The 16,731-nt window shown below is 48.8% G+C and overlaps 1 protein-coding gene across 1 annotated transcript in view; it reads right to left on the bottom strand.

Annotated features, from left to right (window-relative positions):
• Positions 1–2,539: 2,539 nt before the first annotated feature.
• Positions 2,540–16,731, bottom strand: part of LOC142761694 (uncharacterized) — a 43,221-nt gene continuing 29,029 nt past the window's right edge. The window contains exon 4 of the mRNA XM_075887682.1: positions 2,540–3,994. Within this exon, the coding sequence (XP_075743797.1) occupies positions 2,850–3,994 (1,145 nt within the window). The 3' untranslated portion in view covers positions 2,540–2,849. The remainder of the gene's footprint in view (positions 3,995–16,731) is intronic.

The following is a 16,731-nucleotide window of genomic DNA, read 5'->3' on the forward strand; positions in this document are numbered from 1 at the left end:
ATCTGCCCATGCAGACCAGCGTAAACACTTTGCCTCTCGAGGAATGGGGAACTGCAGGGCATCTGCTAGCACAGGCAAGGCATGCACATCGGCGTCTTTGCTATGCACGATCTGCATCCCACAGGAACGCTCCCTAGTATGACGCCAGATGCAGAGCTGAAGCTAGCACCGAGTGGGTGCAGCAAGGACGCGATCGGTGTTCCGATTGCATGCTCTGGCAAGTACAGTGGGGTTCCGTGTACCTCGATAGGCAAAGCGTTCATGCAGGCCTTGTCTACTTACACCGACGACGGCTAGTTCCGCATTGTTATTTTTTGGGCAACCTTTTTGCAACCCTTTCATTTCTTATGTAAATGAAGATACAACCCCTATTAAAAAAAATGGCCACCATGGCCTGATGCCTTGTGGTTTTTCTGGATTTACATCACCAAGTAGCATACTCAGATGAGCGTGTACACAGCTGCTTTGTGTATTGTTTAGGCCCACTGGATAGTCACATGGTTCAAATTCATTGCTTTTAAATTCCCAACACCATTTGGGAGCAGGTTTAAAGCAAGTACTAGCGAATATTGCACATTGGAGCGACATTTTTCTTGTGAAGAAGTTTGTAGCAATTGGAGCAGCACATCCATCACTGCTAATTTGTGGACGTCACATTCGACCCTGCGTTCTGGCATTCACTCGTACAGCGGTTTGATGCTGCAAAAAGGTAAGAGTAACTACTGCCTATAAACAAGCTAATTAAAGACTGAAAACGAATGAAAGCTACTGTATATCGTGAGATAGTGTGCATAAATGCAAATTGCAGAAATAAACAATCCTAAAATGCTAAAAAAGCGCTGCTGGCCTAGCATGCAGCTCGCCGCAGTTAGAGTACATGAAATGGAAATGCTAGAGTAGGCCCACCAAAATACCCATGTAAAGCTAACGTGCAAAAGCGGATTGTCTTCAAACAGGCTGATGTCACACTCACACACGTGTACCTCGCAACAGAAATAGGCGAAATCGCCCACAGAGAACACATGTGCGAGAAACATACGCAGGTTTCGAGACCTCAAGATAGCCTCGACGTGCAGGTGTCTGCGAATTCTCGGTGAGTGAAACACCCAAGCTTTATAGGGAAGCACTAAAACGACGCACAAACACAAGTTAATTGTTCTTGCGGAACGGCGCACCACAAACCGAAGTCCGAGCCGTAAGCGCTCACCGTGGTTGTCTCGCATTCATAAAGTTGTACAAACTATTCCCTGACCAAATACACACGCAAAAAAATGCATTTGAAAAAAAAAGTTACAGCTTTTCCCGACGATTCGCAAACTACTTGGTAACCCCCCCCCCCCCCCTCCTCCAAAAAAAAAAAAAAAAACCCTCACCTTCATGTGGTGGCGCTGTGGTGCAATAGGTAATGGGGAGCCTACGAGACGGTCATGTAGGCTCCCTAATAGGTAAGATATCTGGTTCGCGTGCATGTGGTCCCAAGTTCGATTTAAGCTCCGGGTGCTTCGCATGTTAATTTCGCAGGTGTAGATTGACGTGATACTGTCCAATTACCTGTAGCCATAAGATTCGCCGCGATATCAGCAAGAAAATGCACACGAAAATTTAAAAGAAACTTTTTTCGCATCAAGGCCAGGCCGCTTATTGAAGTGTCACCTGTAACCACAGGCCGTACTTAGCCCCAGAAAATTTGACCTAGAATCCCGCATATTCTGAAGGCCATTAGGAATAGGGCCGCTTCCTGTGGGACACTGCTAGGGAGCCGTGTAACGAACTGACTAGGAGCAACCATAATTTGACCAAATTTCCTGCCAGCTGGCGTGTATTCTAGCCAGGATTTGACCAAGAGTGTAGAATAATGTTTTTTCACCACGATGTCAATGCTCTATAACACCAATATCTCACATAATAGGCTATCTTTTTTGTGCTTTTGGTATAGTGTCTTCAAATAAGTGTTATGAGTGCTCATACACCAATAAGGTCTTTTTTCTTGAAAGAGATAACAATCCAAGATATACTTATCAAAAACTGCCTTGGAAGAGTTGGGGGGGGGGGGGGGTCAGAGCCTTCCCTTACGTAATTCGTGCCTCTAATCAATAAATATTGAAATTGTGTATGAATGAAACTGTTTTCGTATGCAAGTAGAGGTCAGCATAAACGTGAATATTGATAAGGCTGAGATTAGCATTGAAAATGAGTATATATGACCATAGGTCAAAAATGAGAAGTGGAACTCCATCAGTGTCACTTCAAAAATACATCTTGCTCTTTGGACTCGCTCACACTCCAAGTACCTGAAATTTTCTTGAGCTAAAGTCATTCTGACTCACCTCGACAAAATTTTTTTCAGCCAGACGCACTCGGAGTCAAACTGACAAAAATATTACTCATGCAGATTCACTCAGACTCGCCGCTCGATCTGAGTCTGTGAGTTGGCTCAAGAGGGTTCGTTGACCTATGGTGAGTATGCATGTGTTCGATCAGGTGACCTTCTATGGAAAAGGGGTGAGTAGCAGTGAATATAAGAAAAGGGCCGCTCTGCTTCATTGGTGCGCGTGTGCCATATGAGGTGGCCTTTTATTGAAAAGAATACATTACTGTGGACAGACGAGGGACCCTTTCCTCCTTGAGTATACATGTCTCTAATGAGTTCGCATTTCACTGAACATGATGCATTGCAGTGAACACAGGAAAATGGATTCACTCATCTGTACAGACAGATGTGTCTCATGAGGATCTCTTCCAAAAAGTATTTATTACAGTAGAAACAAAAACAGGGCCACCATTAAATATGTATGCAGATGTCTTACGAGGAGGCTTTCTACACAAAGGATGCAAGAAAATGGATGCTCTCACGTGTGCTTTCGCATGTGTCTTGTAAGGTTCTTTTTTTCTGCAAAAGATGCATTGCAATGGACACAGGAAAATGGACGCTCTCCTGTGTGCTTTCGCACGTGTATTGTGAGGTTATTTTTTTCTATAAAGGATGCTTTGCAGTGGACACAAGAAAATGGACGCTCTCCTGTGTGCGTTCGCACGTGTATTACAAGATTTCCTTTCTGCAGAAAGGACACATTACAGTGGACACAGGAAAATGGACGCTCTCCTGTGTGCTTTCGCATGTGTCTTGTGAGGTCCTTTTTTTCTGCAAAAGATGCATTGCAGTGGATACAGGAAAATGGACGCTCTCCTGTGTGCTTTCGCATGTGTCTTGTGAGGTCCTTTTTTTCTGCAAAAGATGCATTACAGTGGACACAGGAAAATGGATACTCTCCTGTGTGCTTTCGCACGTGTCTTACAAGATGGCTTTTCTGCAGAAAGGACGCATTGCAGTGGACACAGGAAAATGGTCGCTCTCCAGTATGCTTGAGGATGTGGTTCGAAAGGGAACTTCTGTACATAAAAGAAGAATTGCAGTGGATACAGGAAAATGGACGCTCTCCAGTGTGCTTGCGGATGTGCCTCTTGAGAAGGATTTTCTGTACAAAAGAAGCATTGCAGTGGACACAGGAAAATGGACGCTCTCCTGTGTGCGTGCGGATGTGTCTTATGAGGTTGCTCTTCTGCACAAAGGACGCACCACAGTGGATGCAAGAAAACGAACGCTCTCCTGTGTGTTTTTGCAGGTGGCATACGAGGGTGGTTTTCTCTACAAAAGATGCATTGCAATAGACACAGGAAAATGGCCTCTCTCCTGTGTGAATGCGCATGTGCTCATCGAGGTGGTTTTTTATCGAAAAAGATGCACTGCAGAAGGCGCAGGGGAAGGGCCGATCCCCTGTGTGGGTGCACAAGTGAGCCCCAAGCTTGGACTTGTACATGAATGCAGCTGGACAAAAGCGGCAATGGAAGGGGGGCTCGCCCATGTGTTTCGGAAGGTGTCTGTTCATAGTTGATTTGTCCACGGTCACATAGGTGCACTGCTGGCAGGAATGAAGTCGGCTTCGTACAGATGCCAGTGGAGAAGACCGTTCCAAAGAGACACAGGACAGGGAGCCTGAAAAGCCATTGAGAGCCCACAAAGCAATGCAAATTATGTGTGACACACTACATGGAACCGCACTACAGCAGCAGGCAATACACATGGGCAGCTGTGCATGCAAAATATATTGATGTCCACCTCATCTCACTAAGGCTACTACTGTGCCAATAGGGCACCATCACAGCATGTATTACAATATTTGCCATCTGGCTGCGGATAAATTCTATGGTCAACACATACGAACACAGTGTGCCAGAAAGTAGAATAGAATTTAGTTCTCATTCAATTGCTAAGTATATTGCAAACGTCGAAAGTGTCTCATTGTGCACAAACAAAACTAGCCCATTAAACTGCTTACTGAAGTTCTGTTTGCGGAGAAGTATTCACAAAACACTGCACAGAAATTACCACTTTCTATTACAACACATAAAGCATAATAAAAAAATATGAGTGAATTATATTTATGTAATGCAATGTGTAAAATTAAAAACAAACAATACACATTTATGCACTACCGCAGCAACTGTTTATATTGCCACTTGGGCGCTACTTACGGTGAGCGCAAGCCATGGCTGCCCGCGAGAATGAAAGACGATGTCCTGAGGCAGCGCCTGCTCTGGCTAGTTGTTGTTTATTGAAGCAGCCATCTTGCCAGTTTTCGGTGCGTCTCCCTGCCGGCTCAGTTCTTTCAAGTTAAAGACCTTCTGTAGCACGTGAACACTGATGGGGCTGCTGGGTAACCCCCAGCCGATGTTCCAAACACCTCCAGGTAGCCCTGTACCTGCAGTGACAACACCTGTACGCTGCTAAAGCCGAAGACTCCGAGGACTACCACCTGAGCGTGGACCTCTTCCCGAGATGACGTCTGTCACACCCTCGAACGCTATGGAAGGCGCTGCAGTCTCCAACGCACAGGAAAGCACTGCAGCCATGCCTCATACGCTGTGAAAGCCACATGTGCCGAGGGTGTTCCACGGTTCTGTCTTAGAGGATGTCGAAGACTGGCTGGCTCAGTTCGAACGGGTCTCGGATTACAATGGTTGGACCGACTTCGACAAAATGAGGAACGTGTATTTCAGCTCGGAGGACGGCGCTCGTACTTGGTACGAAAAACATGAGCCTTTTCCCTCGTGAAGCCTCTTTCGTGGATACTTGCTGGCAAGTTGGGCCAATCCAGATCGCCGTGAACGAGCCGAGCGAGCGATTCAGTCGCGCCTCCAAATGCCGAACGAAAGTGTCACGATGTAAGTCGAGGACAAGACGAGCCTCTTTCGTCGAGCCGACCCCGACATGGCAGAAGAAAAGAGGGTCCGTCATTTAATGCGAGGAGTGAAGAAGCAGCTTTTCGCTGGCCTCGTTCGCTCTCCCCCAAAGATCGTGGCGGAATTTCGGAGCGAAGCTACAACCATGGTGCAAGTGCTGCAGCAGTGCTCTACTGTGTACGACCGGCAAGTGAGTGCCGCTTCGTCAATAGGTCAGATCGTAGGTGCGGCAAGCAACATCAACATCGACTCTCTCGGTGATTTCATTCGATCGGTGGTGCGTGATGAACTAGGAAGATCCAGTGCCAGTCCTAACCTACTACAGGGTCTATATGCAGCCTTGTCAGAAACGAAGTACGACAGGCTCTCCAAGTGCCGCCTTCCAACTATGTCCTCCATGTCCCGACGGAGCCACATCGTGCATCATACGCAGAAGCTGTCAGCCGATATACTCCTGCTTCACCGGGCTTCGTTAATCCTATGCCACAGGATGCACTTCCTTCGCTGCAGCCAATTCAGCACTTAAAAATCGACAGCCGCTTCCCAGAAAATCCGACGTATGGTGCACACCGGACAGATGACCACTGTGCTATCACTGTGGTGAAGCTGTACATGTGTACCGGGAATGTCGCTATCTTCACCTCGAACTACAGGGCTTTGCTGTCAACGCACCACGGCCGAGATTCGGCGAAAGACCGAGCGCTATTGAAGATTACCTCTGATATCAGCGCATGCCACTGCGGCGGCAGTCACGGTCCCCATCCCCAAGGCGATCTTCAAATTTTCGGAGCTTCCCAGGGGCGGCGCCGGTGCGCTCGCCAAGCCCTAGGCGGGAAAACTAACTACAGCTGCCTACGGGAGCGAGGCCACTGACACTCGACGCAAGCAAGGCCTCCCACCGACGCAAGCACAGACACGGAGCGATTCCCCGACGACAGCGACGAAAGCCAGAAGCAGATTTTCTTAGAATATCCATGTGGTAGTCAATGGTCACCACAACGTTATTGCATTATTGGACATAGGTGCAGACTACTCGATAATAAGCAGGAAACTAGCAGCGCACATAAAGAAAGTTGTTACGCCTTGGTACAAAGCACAAATTCGTACTGCCGGCAGGCACGTAGTCACCCATATCAGCATGTGCACTATCACAGTGAGCATTTGGGGACGTATGTTTCTCGCCAGCTGCCTCGTACTTCGTGACTGTTCTGGAGACCTAATCCTGGGAGTCGACTTTTTGAGGGAGCACAGCGCTATTATCGATCTTGAAGAGCGTACCGTGACGTTTTCCACAGCAGAATCCTCCGACAAATATGACGACATCCATGACAGCATGCTTCCCGTTTCTGCCGACAGCATCCTATTGCCTCTGCGTTCAAGCGTCCTAGTTGATGTAGTGTCTGACAAGTTACCGGATGGTGAGGTTGTCGCCAAAGGAAACTTGACGCTTCTGTTCGCGCTGCACGCAGCCTCATCACGCTTCATGACGGACACTCTGCCCTACTTGTGACTAATTTCAGTAACGACTACCAGCACCTGTTTCGTGACACCGCCATCGCTTTCGCCTACCCCACCGCAGACGTTTCTGAATGCTTCGCATCTACATCAGCCGACAACGGGCTTCGACCGACACCAAGCGACGTGACTTCACTACTTGCAAAAGTTGATGTCAACTCGACCCTCTTGGAACAACAGCATAGCGAGCTACGTGAACTGCTATATCATTTTAAAGTGCTTCGCGTCCACCTCAAAGGTTCGTCAGACACCGATCGCCAACACAGAATAATTCCGTATACCGACACCTCGCCCATAAAACAACACCCTTACCGCATTTCGACGAAGGAATGTGACGTGATAAATGCTGAAGTCAAAGAGATGTTGCAAGATGGCGTTATCGAACCTTCGAAGAGTGCCTGGTCATCTCCAGTCGTGCTCGTGAAGAAAAAAGATGGATCACTGCACTTCTGCGTGGACTACAGAAAACTCAACAGCGTGACTAAAAAAGACATCTATCCGCTGCCCCGCATCGACGATTCCCTAAACAGACTGCAGCGGGCCAAGTAATTTTCATCGATAGACTTGAAAAGTGGCTACTGGCAGATCGAAGTTGATGAACGAGATCGTGAATAACCGCATTCGTTACACTGGATGGCCTATATGAATCCAAAGTGCTTCCCTTCGGCCTCTGTTCTACACCTGCAACATTCCAGAGAATGATGGACACTGTTCTTACCGGTCGTAAGTGGCACACGTGCCTAGTTTATCTGGATGATGATGTCGTGTTTTCTGCCACCTTTGAGGAGCACCTGAAGCGTCTGCCGAATGTGCTGGAAGCTCCGCTCTGCTAACCCGACACTGAAGCCAAAAAAAATGCCACTTCGGTTACAAGGAACTAAGGTTTCTCGGCCATGTTGTCAGTGCGGATGGTATTCGACTAGACCCAGACAAAAGTACCGCGGTGGCCTCGTTTCCTGTTCCACGTGATAAAAAGGCAGTACATCGTTTGCTAGGGCTCTGCGCGTACTATTCCCACTTTATAGCCAATTTTTCTAGGATTGCTGAACCACTCACTCGACTCACTCGTGAAGATGTTCCATTCGTCTGGGAGGATGAACAGGATGCAGCTTTCTCTGAACTACAGGAGCGTTTGCAGACACCACCACTCCTCGCTTACTTTGACCATGACGCTGATGCTGAAATTCATACTGACGCCAGCAACGTGGGTCTTGGTGCTGTCCTCGTACAACAACAAGAGGGCACAGAGCGAGTGACAGCGTACGCTAGCCGCACTCTTTCCCGTACCGAGGTCAACTACTCCACGTCAGAGAAAGAGTGCCTCGCTGTTGTATGGGCCATGATGAAATTTAGGCCTTACCTTTACGGACGCCACTTTAAGGTAGTTATTTACCATCATTCGTTGCGCTGGTTAGCCAACCTATGGGACCCGTGTGGGCGACTGGCGCGATGGAGTCTTCGTCTGCAGGAATACGATTTCACGATCGCTTACGAATCGGGCCGCAAGCACGAAGATGCTGATTCATTATTCCGTGCATCTGTCGAAGTTTGTGGCCACGACACTGAGGATGACGGTGGTTTCCTTGGGGCCCTTACTACAACAGATCTGATTACACAACAGTGCCCGAACAATGAAATTCGAGCAGTTATCGAAAACCTTGAAGGACGCAACTCTTCCATACCTCGATGTATTTCTCAAAATATGTCGTCGTTATGTCTGCGAAATGGGGTCCTGTATAAAAAAACTCCAACGACAATGAGAGAACCTATCTTCTAGTTGTGTCAACTGCAATGCGTGACGACATTCTTCTTGCCTGCCACGATGAGCCCACATCTGGTCACTTAGGTTCCTCTCGAACTCTCGTCTCGAAATCTCGCTCGAGTTCGACAAGCCTACTACTGGGCTAAGCTCTCTGCATCCGTTAAGGGGAGACGCGGGTCGAAAAGTCGCGTTTTTTTTCCAAATTTCACCTTTTCTGTTTTTTGTTGCTTTATCATCTTTATACATTATATTTTGACATCTGAAAATATCACAGCGAAATAAGCATCAGAAGTCAGTGAAAAACGCGTCTGAGTGAGCGGCAGTGACGCGCGGCATCACGAAATTTACACAAAACGGGCTGCTGTTCGCGTGCTCGCGGGGCCGCGAAGAGAGCTGTCCGCCATATTGCGGCCGCTGGCTCGTGTAGAGTTGTCCTTACTCTCCACGATCCCGGTTCTTGAAGTCTCGTACGTTCACGAAAAGTCTAAAAAAAAAGCAACAAAAACAGTCTTTTCCCGCCGTTTCAAACCGCGCGCCACTAACGCAGGGCCGCCATTGGCTGACAGCACCCGCGTTTTCTTGCCGTAGTTCGCTTCACTGTTTTCCGGAGTTATTTTTCGCTGTTTTCGTGCGATGGCAAGCCCGAAAAAGGCCGTTGCCGACCATCGGAAATACAGAAGTAAGAACAAGTTCAGAGGGAAGCGGCGGAGGACGTACAAGAAAGCCACCGCCAACGAAAATGTCCGCGACGGGCCAGCGGCCGGTAGGCCTAACATCGACCACGGCAACGTCGACCATGGCAACTGCGACGACGAGATCAACGCTGCAGTGAATTTTGTGAGTGCATCGCAGAAAAAGATCGCGTTATTCGAAAACGACGTCAGGCCGAATGCCGATCGTGCCGAAAGCGTAGTGCTGTGCGAGTTGGGTGCATTGACGGCCGTCGTCGCAGGCGCGGCATGCCCCGTTTGTCACGAGAGTAAACTCGCAGTTCGGGCACCGAATAAAAAGCGGAAAGGCCTTTCGGCGTTTCTGGAGCTACACTGCGAGAATGCGGAGTGCTCGGAGAGCATCCTTTCGTCCGCGTACTCGTCGAAGCGGGTCGCGTCAGATGGCGGCCGCGGTGCAAGCAGAAGCTACGACAGCGGGAGTTCGCGTGACGCCTTTGCCGTGAACCTGAAAGTGGTGCTTGCAGCGCGTGCCGTCGGTATCGGGCATGAGCAACTTTCACGATTTTGTGCAGTAGTTGGATTGCCAAACCCTATGCACCATAAGACCTTCCATGCTATCGGCAAAAAGATTCACAGTGCGGCAGTGAAGGCTGTCTGTGAAAACATGCAAAGGGCACGCAGCGTCACCAAAGAGGTGGCTGGTAACAGTGACGTGCCAGTCATGTTTGACGGCACATGGCAAAAAAGAGGCCACAAAAGCCACAATGGTGTGGGAACTGTAGTGTCCTTGGACACTGGTTTGTGCCTGGACTATGAAGTGCTTTCCAACTTCTGCCTGGCGTGCAGTTTGCATAACGACATGGGAGGCGATGAAGAAACATGGCAGGCGTTTCATCATCCCGTTTGTGAGAAGAATTGCGACTGTTCTTCGCATGCCATGGAGGCCGAAGCTGCAGTGCGCATTTGGCAGAGGACTGTGGACTATGAGACACCCCTGCGGTTCACCATCTTCCTAAGCGATGGAGACAGCAAGGCCTACAACGGGGTCTGTGATGCCAACGTGTACCCTGACACTCCAATTGAAAAAGAGGAGTGCACCAACCACGTGGCGAAACGTCTGGGCACCGGCCTGCGGAAGCTGCCAACGCCACTTCCACGAGGGGAGAAGCTGAAGGAGACCACCATCCAGAAGCTTCAAACTTACTTTCAGGTGGCCATTGTGAACAATCGGGGAAATGTCCACAAGATGTACACTGCCATATGGGCCTCATGTTTGCACTCGTGCTCAACAGACGGTGCTGGAAGTCACAAGTTCTGTCCTGCAGGCCCAGACTCGTGGTGCAAGCACCGACGTGCTGAGGCGCAGGGCCAGCCTGCACCGTGCCACACCCCCCTCCTGACCAAGGCCCAGGGTTTGGCAGTCCTCCCAATCTACAAGCGTCTCACAGATGCGAAGCTGCTTGCCCGGTGCCTCCACGGCAAGACACAGAACGCGGCCGAGTCCCTGAACAGCAAAATATGGCTGCTGTGTCCAAAGACCCGGTTTGCTTCCCGGACTGCTGTGGAAACAGCCACAGCCATTGCAGTCCTGTGGTTCAACCGGGGCCACGCGAGCTTTGAAAAGGTGCTGGAAGAGCTTGGGGTGCTTCCTTCGGAGGCCCTGGTTACCCTCAGCGACCGCCGAGACAGCATGCGCATGCACAAGATGAATGTGCGTCAGACCGCTGAGGCGAGGGCACACCGTCGCAGTGCAGCCAAGAGGGCCCGGGTGGAAGAGTCCTGCCGCACCAGCCGGGAAGGGAAAACCTACGGTGCTGGAGAGTTTTAGACAACTGATATTCCCTCTGGACATGTGTGTATGTGTTCAGCACAAGTTTCGTGCTACTGCGTTTTTCATTTTTGTAAATACAGACTTTCAAACTTTCAAACGCGTTTTTCTCATTTCGCAATTTTGGCCAATTTGCATTTTTTGCGGGAAGTGTTTCGGGCACTTAGAATGGTCATACGACGACGAAATTTGGCACACACATTGAGGAGAGTGCGTAGGGTGCCGATATCTACTTGAATCAGCACAACCTATCAGCTGTAAATATCTATTAATAAATTTAATGGTGGTCGAGTGGAAAAAAAAGGGTAGTTTGCTACACAGATGTTTTTTTCATAGTTTCAAAGTTGGAGCACAATTTCTAGCTAGATATCGGCACTCTATGGCTAATAGGGAGCAAAAGGAGCCATTGAACAACTCTCTGCATGAACATTTAGTATGCGCGAAAGTTCCCGGAAAACTTATCAAGTTTCACCATTACTTGAAACACAACTCCCAAACTATTGCACTTATGTAAAAACTGATTACAGATTTGGAATCAGGAGGAAAAACTGCATCAGTGGTCCAATTTCTGAAGCTCTAAGTTGAATAACAAAAAAAAAAGTGCTTTCGAGGAGCGTCTCCCCTTAAGTGATTCGTGAAAAGCTGCCGGGAATGTCAACGCCGCAAATCCCCGCCACTGAAGCCCGCGGGGCTTCTTCAACCAATAGAACTACCCAGAGCGCCATTTGATCAAATAGGAATGGACTTACTGGGGCCCTTTCTGCTATCATCTGCCGGACAAAAGGATCGTAATGGCCGCCGACTGTTTGACGAAGTATGCTGAAACAAAGGCACTAACACGTGCTACGGCTTCTGACGTCGCCCAATTTGTTATGGACCAGATCGTTCTTCGACATGGCACTCCGTCGTGCGTAATCACAGAGGAACAGCATTCATGACCCACCTCAGTCATGACGTATTCAAGCTCAGCTACACGAGCCATCGCGAGACCATGACATATCATCTGCAGAGCAACGGCTTGACAGAGCGACTAAACAAGACCATCACTGACATGTTATCTATGTACGTAGATGTCCAGCATAAGACCTGGGACCAGGTGCTACTGTACGTCATACTCGCGTACAATACTGCCGTCCGGAAACTACGCAATTCACGCCTTTCCGTCTTGTCTATGGACGTGAGGTCCAGACCATGCTGGATGCGATGCTTCCACATAATTCCGACGCTTTGATCACTCCTGATGCTGTCCAGCTTACCCAGTACGCCGAAGAAGCACACCAGTTAGCACGCCTACACATTACGCGCCAGCAGAGTACAGACGCATGCCGCTACAACGCTCGCCATCGACAAGTTGAATACCATCCAGGCGATCAAGTTTGAATGTGGACTCTAGTCCGACGCAAGGGATTGTCAGAAAAACTGCTCAGTCGCTACTTCGAACCATAGAAAGTGTTGCGACGCGTGAGCGATGTGAACTAAGAGTTGGTCACTGACGGCGCCTTCTTGCCACGGCGGCAAAGGCACTCCTCAAAGATTGTGCACGTAGTGTGACTAAAGCTGTACTTCACGCGACTGTGTGACTGTGCATGAATCTTATTGGTGTTTCTGTGTATGCGCGTATTTTCTCTTGGGTCACCTCGACTTTGCCTGTGAACTTCTCGAGCATCAAAGCGATGCCTTTTTTTAGTAATGGAGTAATGCCACTTGGAGTAATGCTTGGAGTAACGCTTGGAGTAATGGAGTAATGCCACTTAGAGTAATGAGTAAGGAGTAATGCCACTTGGCTGCTAGTTACGGCGAGCGCAAGCCATGGATGCCCGCAAGAATCGAAGACGATGTTCTGGGGCAGCGCGTGCTCTGGCTAGTTGTTGTTTATTGAAGCAGCCATCTTGCCAGTTCTCGGTGCGTTTCTCCGCCGGCTCAATTCTTCCAAATTGAAGACCTTTCGTAGCACGTGACAATACATTATTGCCACAGTTACATTTTTCACTAACGTCTCTCTACAGTTTCAATGAGAGCACAATGATAAGCAGGGGAGACAAAATCATTTACGAACCATTAGTTACATCTTGCAGTATCAAAGCAAACTACCACTGTTGCGGATGATTGTGACCGCGCGACAACATGCAGGAAAACCGAGGAGAAAGAAGAATAGTTAGGCATGAGCGGTTGGAATAAAGGCACGCTCTAGGTGTAGGGCTCGGGTCTTGAATACGCGACATCCGTATGGTGTCGAAACCCCCCCCCCCCCCCCGGTCACGCCCTTCGAAGACTTCTACTTCCGATGGCGTCGCCGAAGCGGCTGCGTAAGAAGCGTGGCGTCGTCTGGGCCAGCGTCACACGAACTATCACGCTGCTGACGGACGAGGTGCAGGCTTCCGTTTCCGATGCCAGTCAGGTCGACTCCCACGTTGCCTACCTCCCTCAAAGGAATGCCAAACTTGTCACCTTAAACAAAGAAATCTTCGATGCGACTGACGACGACGACTATGAGGAAGAGCTCGAAGTCGTGGAAGAATACGACCGAAGGGTCTCTTGCGCCGTGCCCTGAGCGCGTTTCTTCCTCCTAGAGGCCGCAAACAAGGCGACAGTAACAAGTGCTGCAAGGTCGGTAGCTACATCACCTAACGCCGAGGCCGGTGGTGCCAGCACCGCAGTCCAGAGTCAGGTCAGTGACTCTTCTCGAGTAGCCGATGAGATTCCCAGTCTAGGAACGATGCCGCATCATCACACGGTGGCCCTGCCGAAACTACAGATCCCAATGTTTTCCGGCGCACTTTGCGAATGGGAGTCCTTCTGGGACCATTTCAGTGCCACGATTCCTCTGGATGAAGACCTTTTACAGATAGAGAAGTTCCAGTACCTTCAGTCCTATTTGAGTGGTGCAGCAAAGAGAGCAATCGAAGGCATCCGACTAACCGAGGACCATTACAACATCGCGATCAAGACCTAGACGGAGCGATTTGGTCGATACGACTAGCTTGTCAACAAGCACATAGACCACCTGCTCGCCTTAGCGCCAGTCAAGTCGTCGGCAGACGTGGAGAAACTTCGCCTGCTCTACGACAAGGTCAACTTTCGAGTCTTTCATGTTGACCGGTTTGGGCGTCTCTCCGGACCAGTACGACGTGGTCCTCATCACGTCCTGATGAAGTGTCTGCCAGATGATTTTGCGATTCTCTACTGCCAGAAAGCGCAGGAAGCGCCGCAGGAAACGTCCGGCATCGCAGCACTTGAACAGAGAGCTCGCCAGACTGCCGAATCGCTCAGTTTTCTGCGCATTCAGATTAAGGTTCGCGAGCAAAGCAGGCCAGAAAAAACAGCGTCTGGTTTCTCGCAGTCACAGCCTGAAGAGGTCAAACCTTTGTCGGCACCAATGGGACATTTGCCTACAGTGTTCGCACTTGCTGCCGAACCGTGGAGGCCTTGGAAGTACCCAAAGCGTGTGCAGTAACAAGTCCGCCGCTCAGTACTGATGTTTCGCAGCTTTTGTGGGACATGAACTTGTCAAGCTGCAGACAACTTTCATCCCAACACCTGGAACCCACAAGAATTAAGCATTTTACTTGGTTCTGACGTCTACTGGAAGGTAGTAACTGGAAGAATAGATCGCTTGTCCAGTGATCTTACGGCCATGAAAACCAAGTTTGGCTGGACTGTTCAGGGCACCATAGAACGCGAGAGAAGTTCAGCATACATGAGCGCTCTATTCCTGTACTATACCACGAAGTTTGTCCCTAACGGTGATCTTTCTGCAATAAGTCGTCTCGGTGTCATGGGGACCAAGGCACCTGCCGAGAAAGAAACAAGCCTCCAACAGAACTTGAGGCATCTGAACAGGGCATCATAAAGTTGGATGGCTGCTACAAGGTTCCGCTAAAACTACCAGTTTTGGGTAGACATTCAGGCAGTGATCATCGAAAATTGGGAGAAGGCTATCCACATGTGCAACTGAACTGGTTCAAGAAACGTTCGGACTGTATAGACACCGTGGCAAGGCAATCAGAGAGGCATATAGCAAGAAACAGAAAAGGCGATTGGAAATACGACAGCCAAAAGATGATGGCTATTATCCGCCTCATCATGCAGTCATTCATGAAAATGCTGTCACACCAAGGCTTTGTGCTGTGTCTGGCACCTCAACGCACACGCTAGGTCATGCCTGCCACAACGTTGCCCTGCTGAAGGGTTCAAAGCTCAACGCTGATGTTGTGCAGTAGCTGCTCGTCTCCCAGAGGCAACCAGTTGTCTAGTGTAAGTTCGGGGAAGATCTTTGGTGGGAAGACAGGTCATACCGGATCACCCGCTTGACAGGAAATGCATTGAGACGGTCATTAGTGCTACAGCTTGAACACCGAAGGCCTCGTTGTTGGGAGCTGCGAAGTGTGTTCCTGTGTTGACGGTAGCGCATATTCAGTGCTACAATAGCTGAATGGGGCGGTCAGCGCACCCAGCAGAGAATGATATTGGGCGCATGCTTTAGAGTGACTAGCTTCTGGAAAGGCAAGAAAAGTGACTGGTTCAGTTAGCATATACTCTGGAGGGAAGCCAGCCAGACAAGTAATCTGGAATAGCGAGACTACCTCGTGATCGTCTCGGCCACTTAGGAGTATGTTGCAGATAAATGCGGCCGCGCGACAACAAGCAGGAAAACTGAGGAGAAAGAAGGATGGGAGTGCACGAGCGGTAGAACTAAACATGGACGTTATTGGTGTAGGGCTCGGGTCTTGAATACACGACAACCACTACTGAACATCGTCGCGTCTTATCTGCATAAGTATTTTGCTCAGCATACACAGATATCTAAAAACAAAAAGATGCATTATTAAGTTTTTAGTCCGGACCATGAGACATTCCTAAACATGATGTGTGTGCTGTAGCCAAAGTTACGACAAGTGGCCTTGTCGTTTTCATGGCTTCTTGTTGAAAAGTCAATTGCAACACCCACACTGTGTTTACGAATTTTTAACCACAAGCTTTCATCTTCTCCTTCTTGCCTTTTGTTCGAACTTCCAGTCTAAATCAGTTATTTGCCACACAAGCGAAACTTCATGTCGACAATTTAAATTGACACTGCTTTAAAATTCATTACTTTTTCTATTTCAATAGTGTTTGCACAAACCCTGAAAAAGAAGAAAGATTAGTAAATCTCGTTTGTTTCGATTCCGGCATTTTGGAGTCGCAGTCCAGACATGGTCTCATACCAATCACAAGTTTGAGTTCGTAATGCATTAGGCTGCCACTTACGGTGTAAACTAGTAAAAAAGTTTTAAGAAGCATCTACTACAATGCCTGTATGGCAATATCCAGAGGAAGTAATTTTCGGGTGATAACTGATAGTAATGCGTAATGAATAATTTTTGCATTATGTCCAGAGACAACGGTAAGAATGTGAGAGATGCCATAGTGCAGGGCTCCGAATATTTCTACAGCCTCGAGTTCCTTATTCAGTAAGGAATGTTCCTGCGCTTACTTCACTCCTGGCAGACATTGGTCCTCTACCGTCACTCACCGAACACTCTTACTCAGGTTCTGGGTAAATACTGGCCGTCCTGGCTATGGTTATTAACATGCTAAAAACACTGATATCAAGAAGAATGTGCCATTTGTTGGCTATATCTAGCACAATAAGAAGAACCCAGTTGAGGGCATAGCACGTGACATTGCGAGAACTCTTTGAGGTGACATGCGTAATTTTAGTGATCTGTTGCTGA

Source organism: Rhipicephalus microplus, chromosome 3 (genome assembly GCF_043290135.1).
Source record: "Rhipicephalus microplus isolate Deutch F79 chromosome 3, USDA_Rmic, whole genome shotgun sequence".
Taxonomy (NCBI): Eukaryota; Metazoa; Arthropoda; class Arachnida; order Ixodida; family Ixodidae; genus Rhipicephalus; species Rhipicephalus microplus.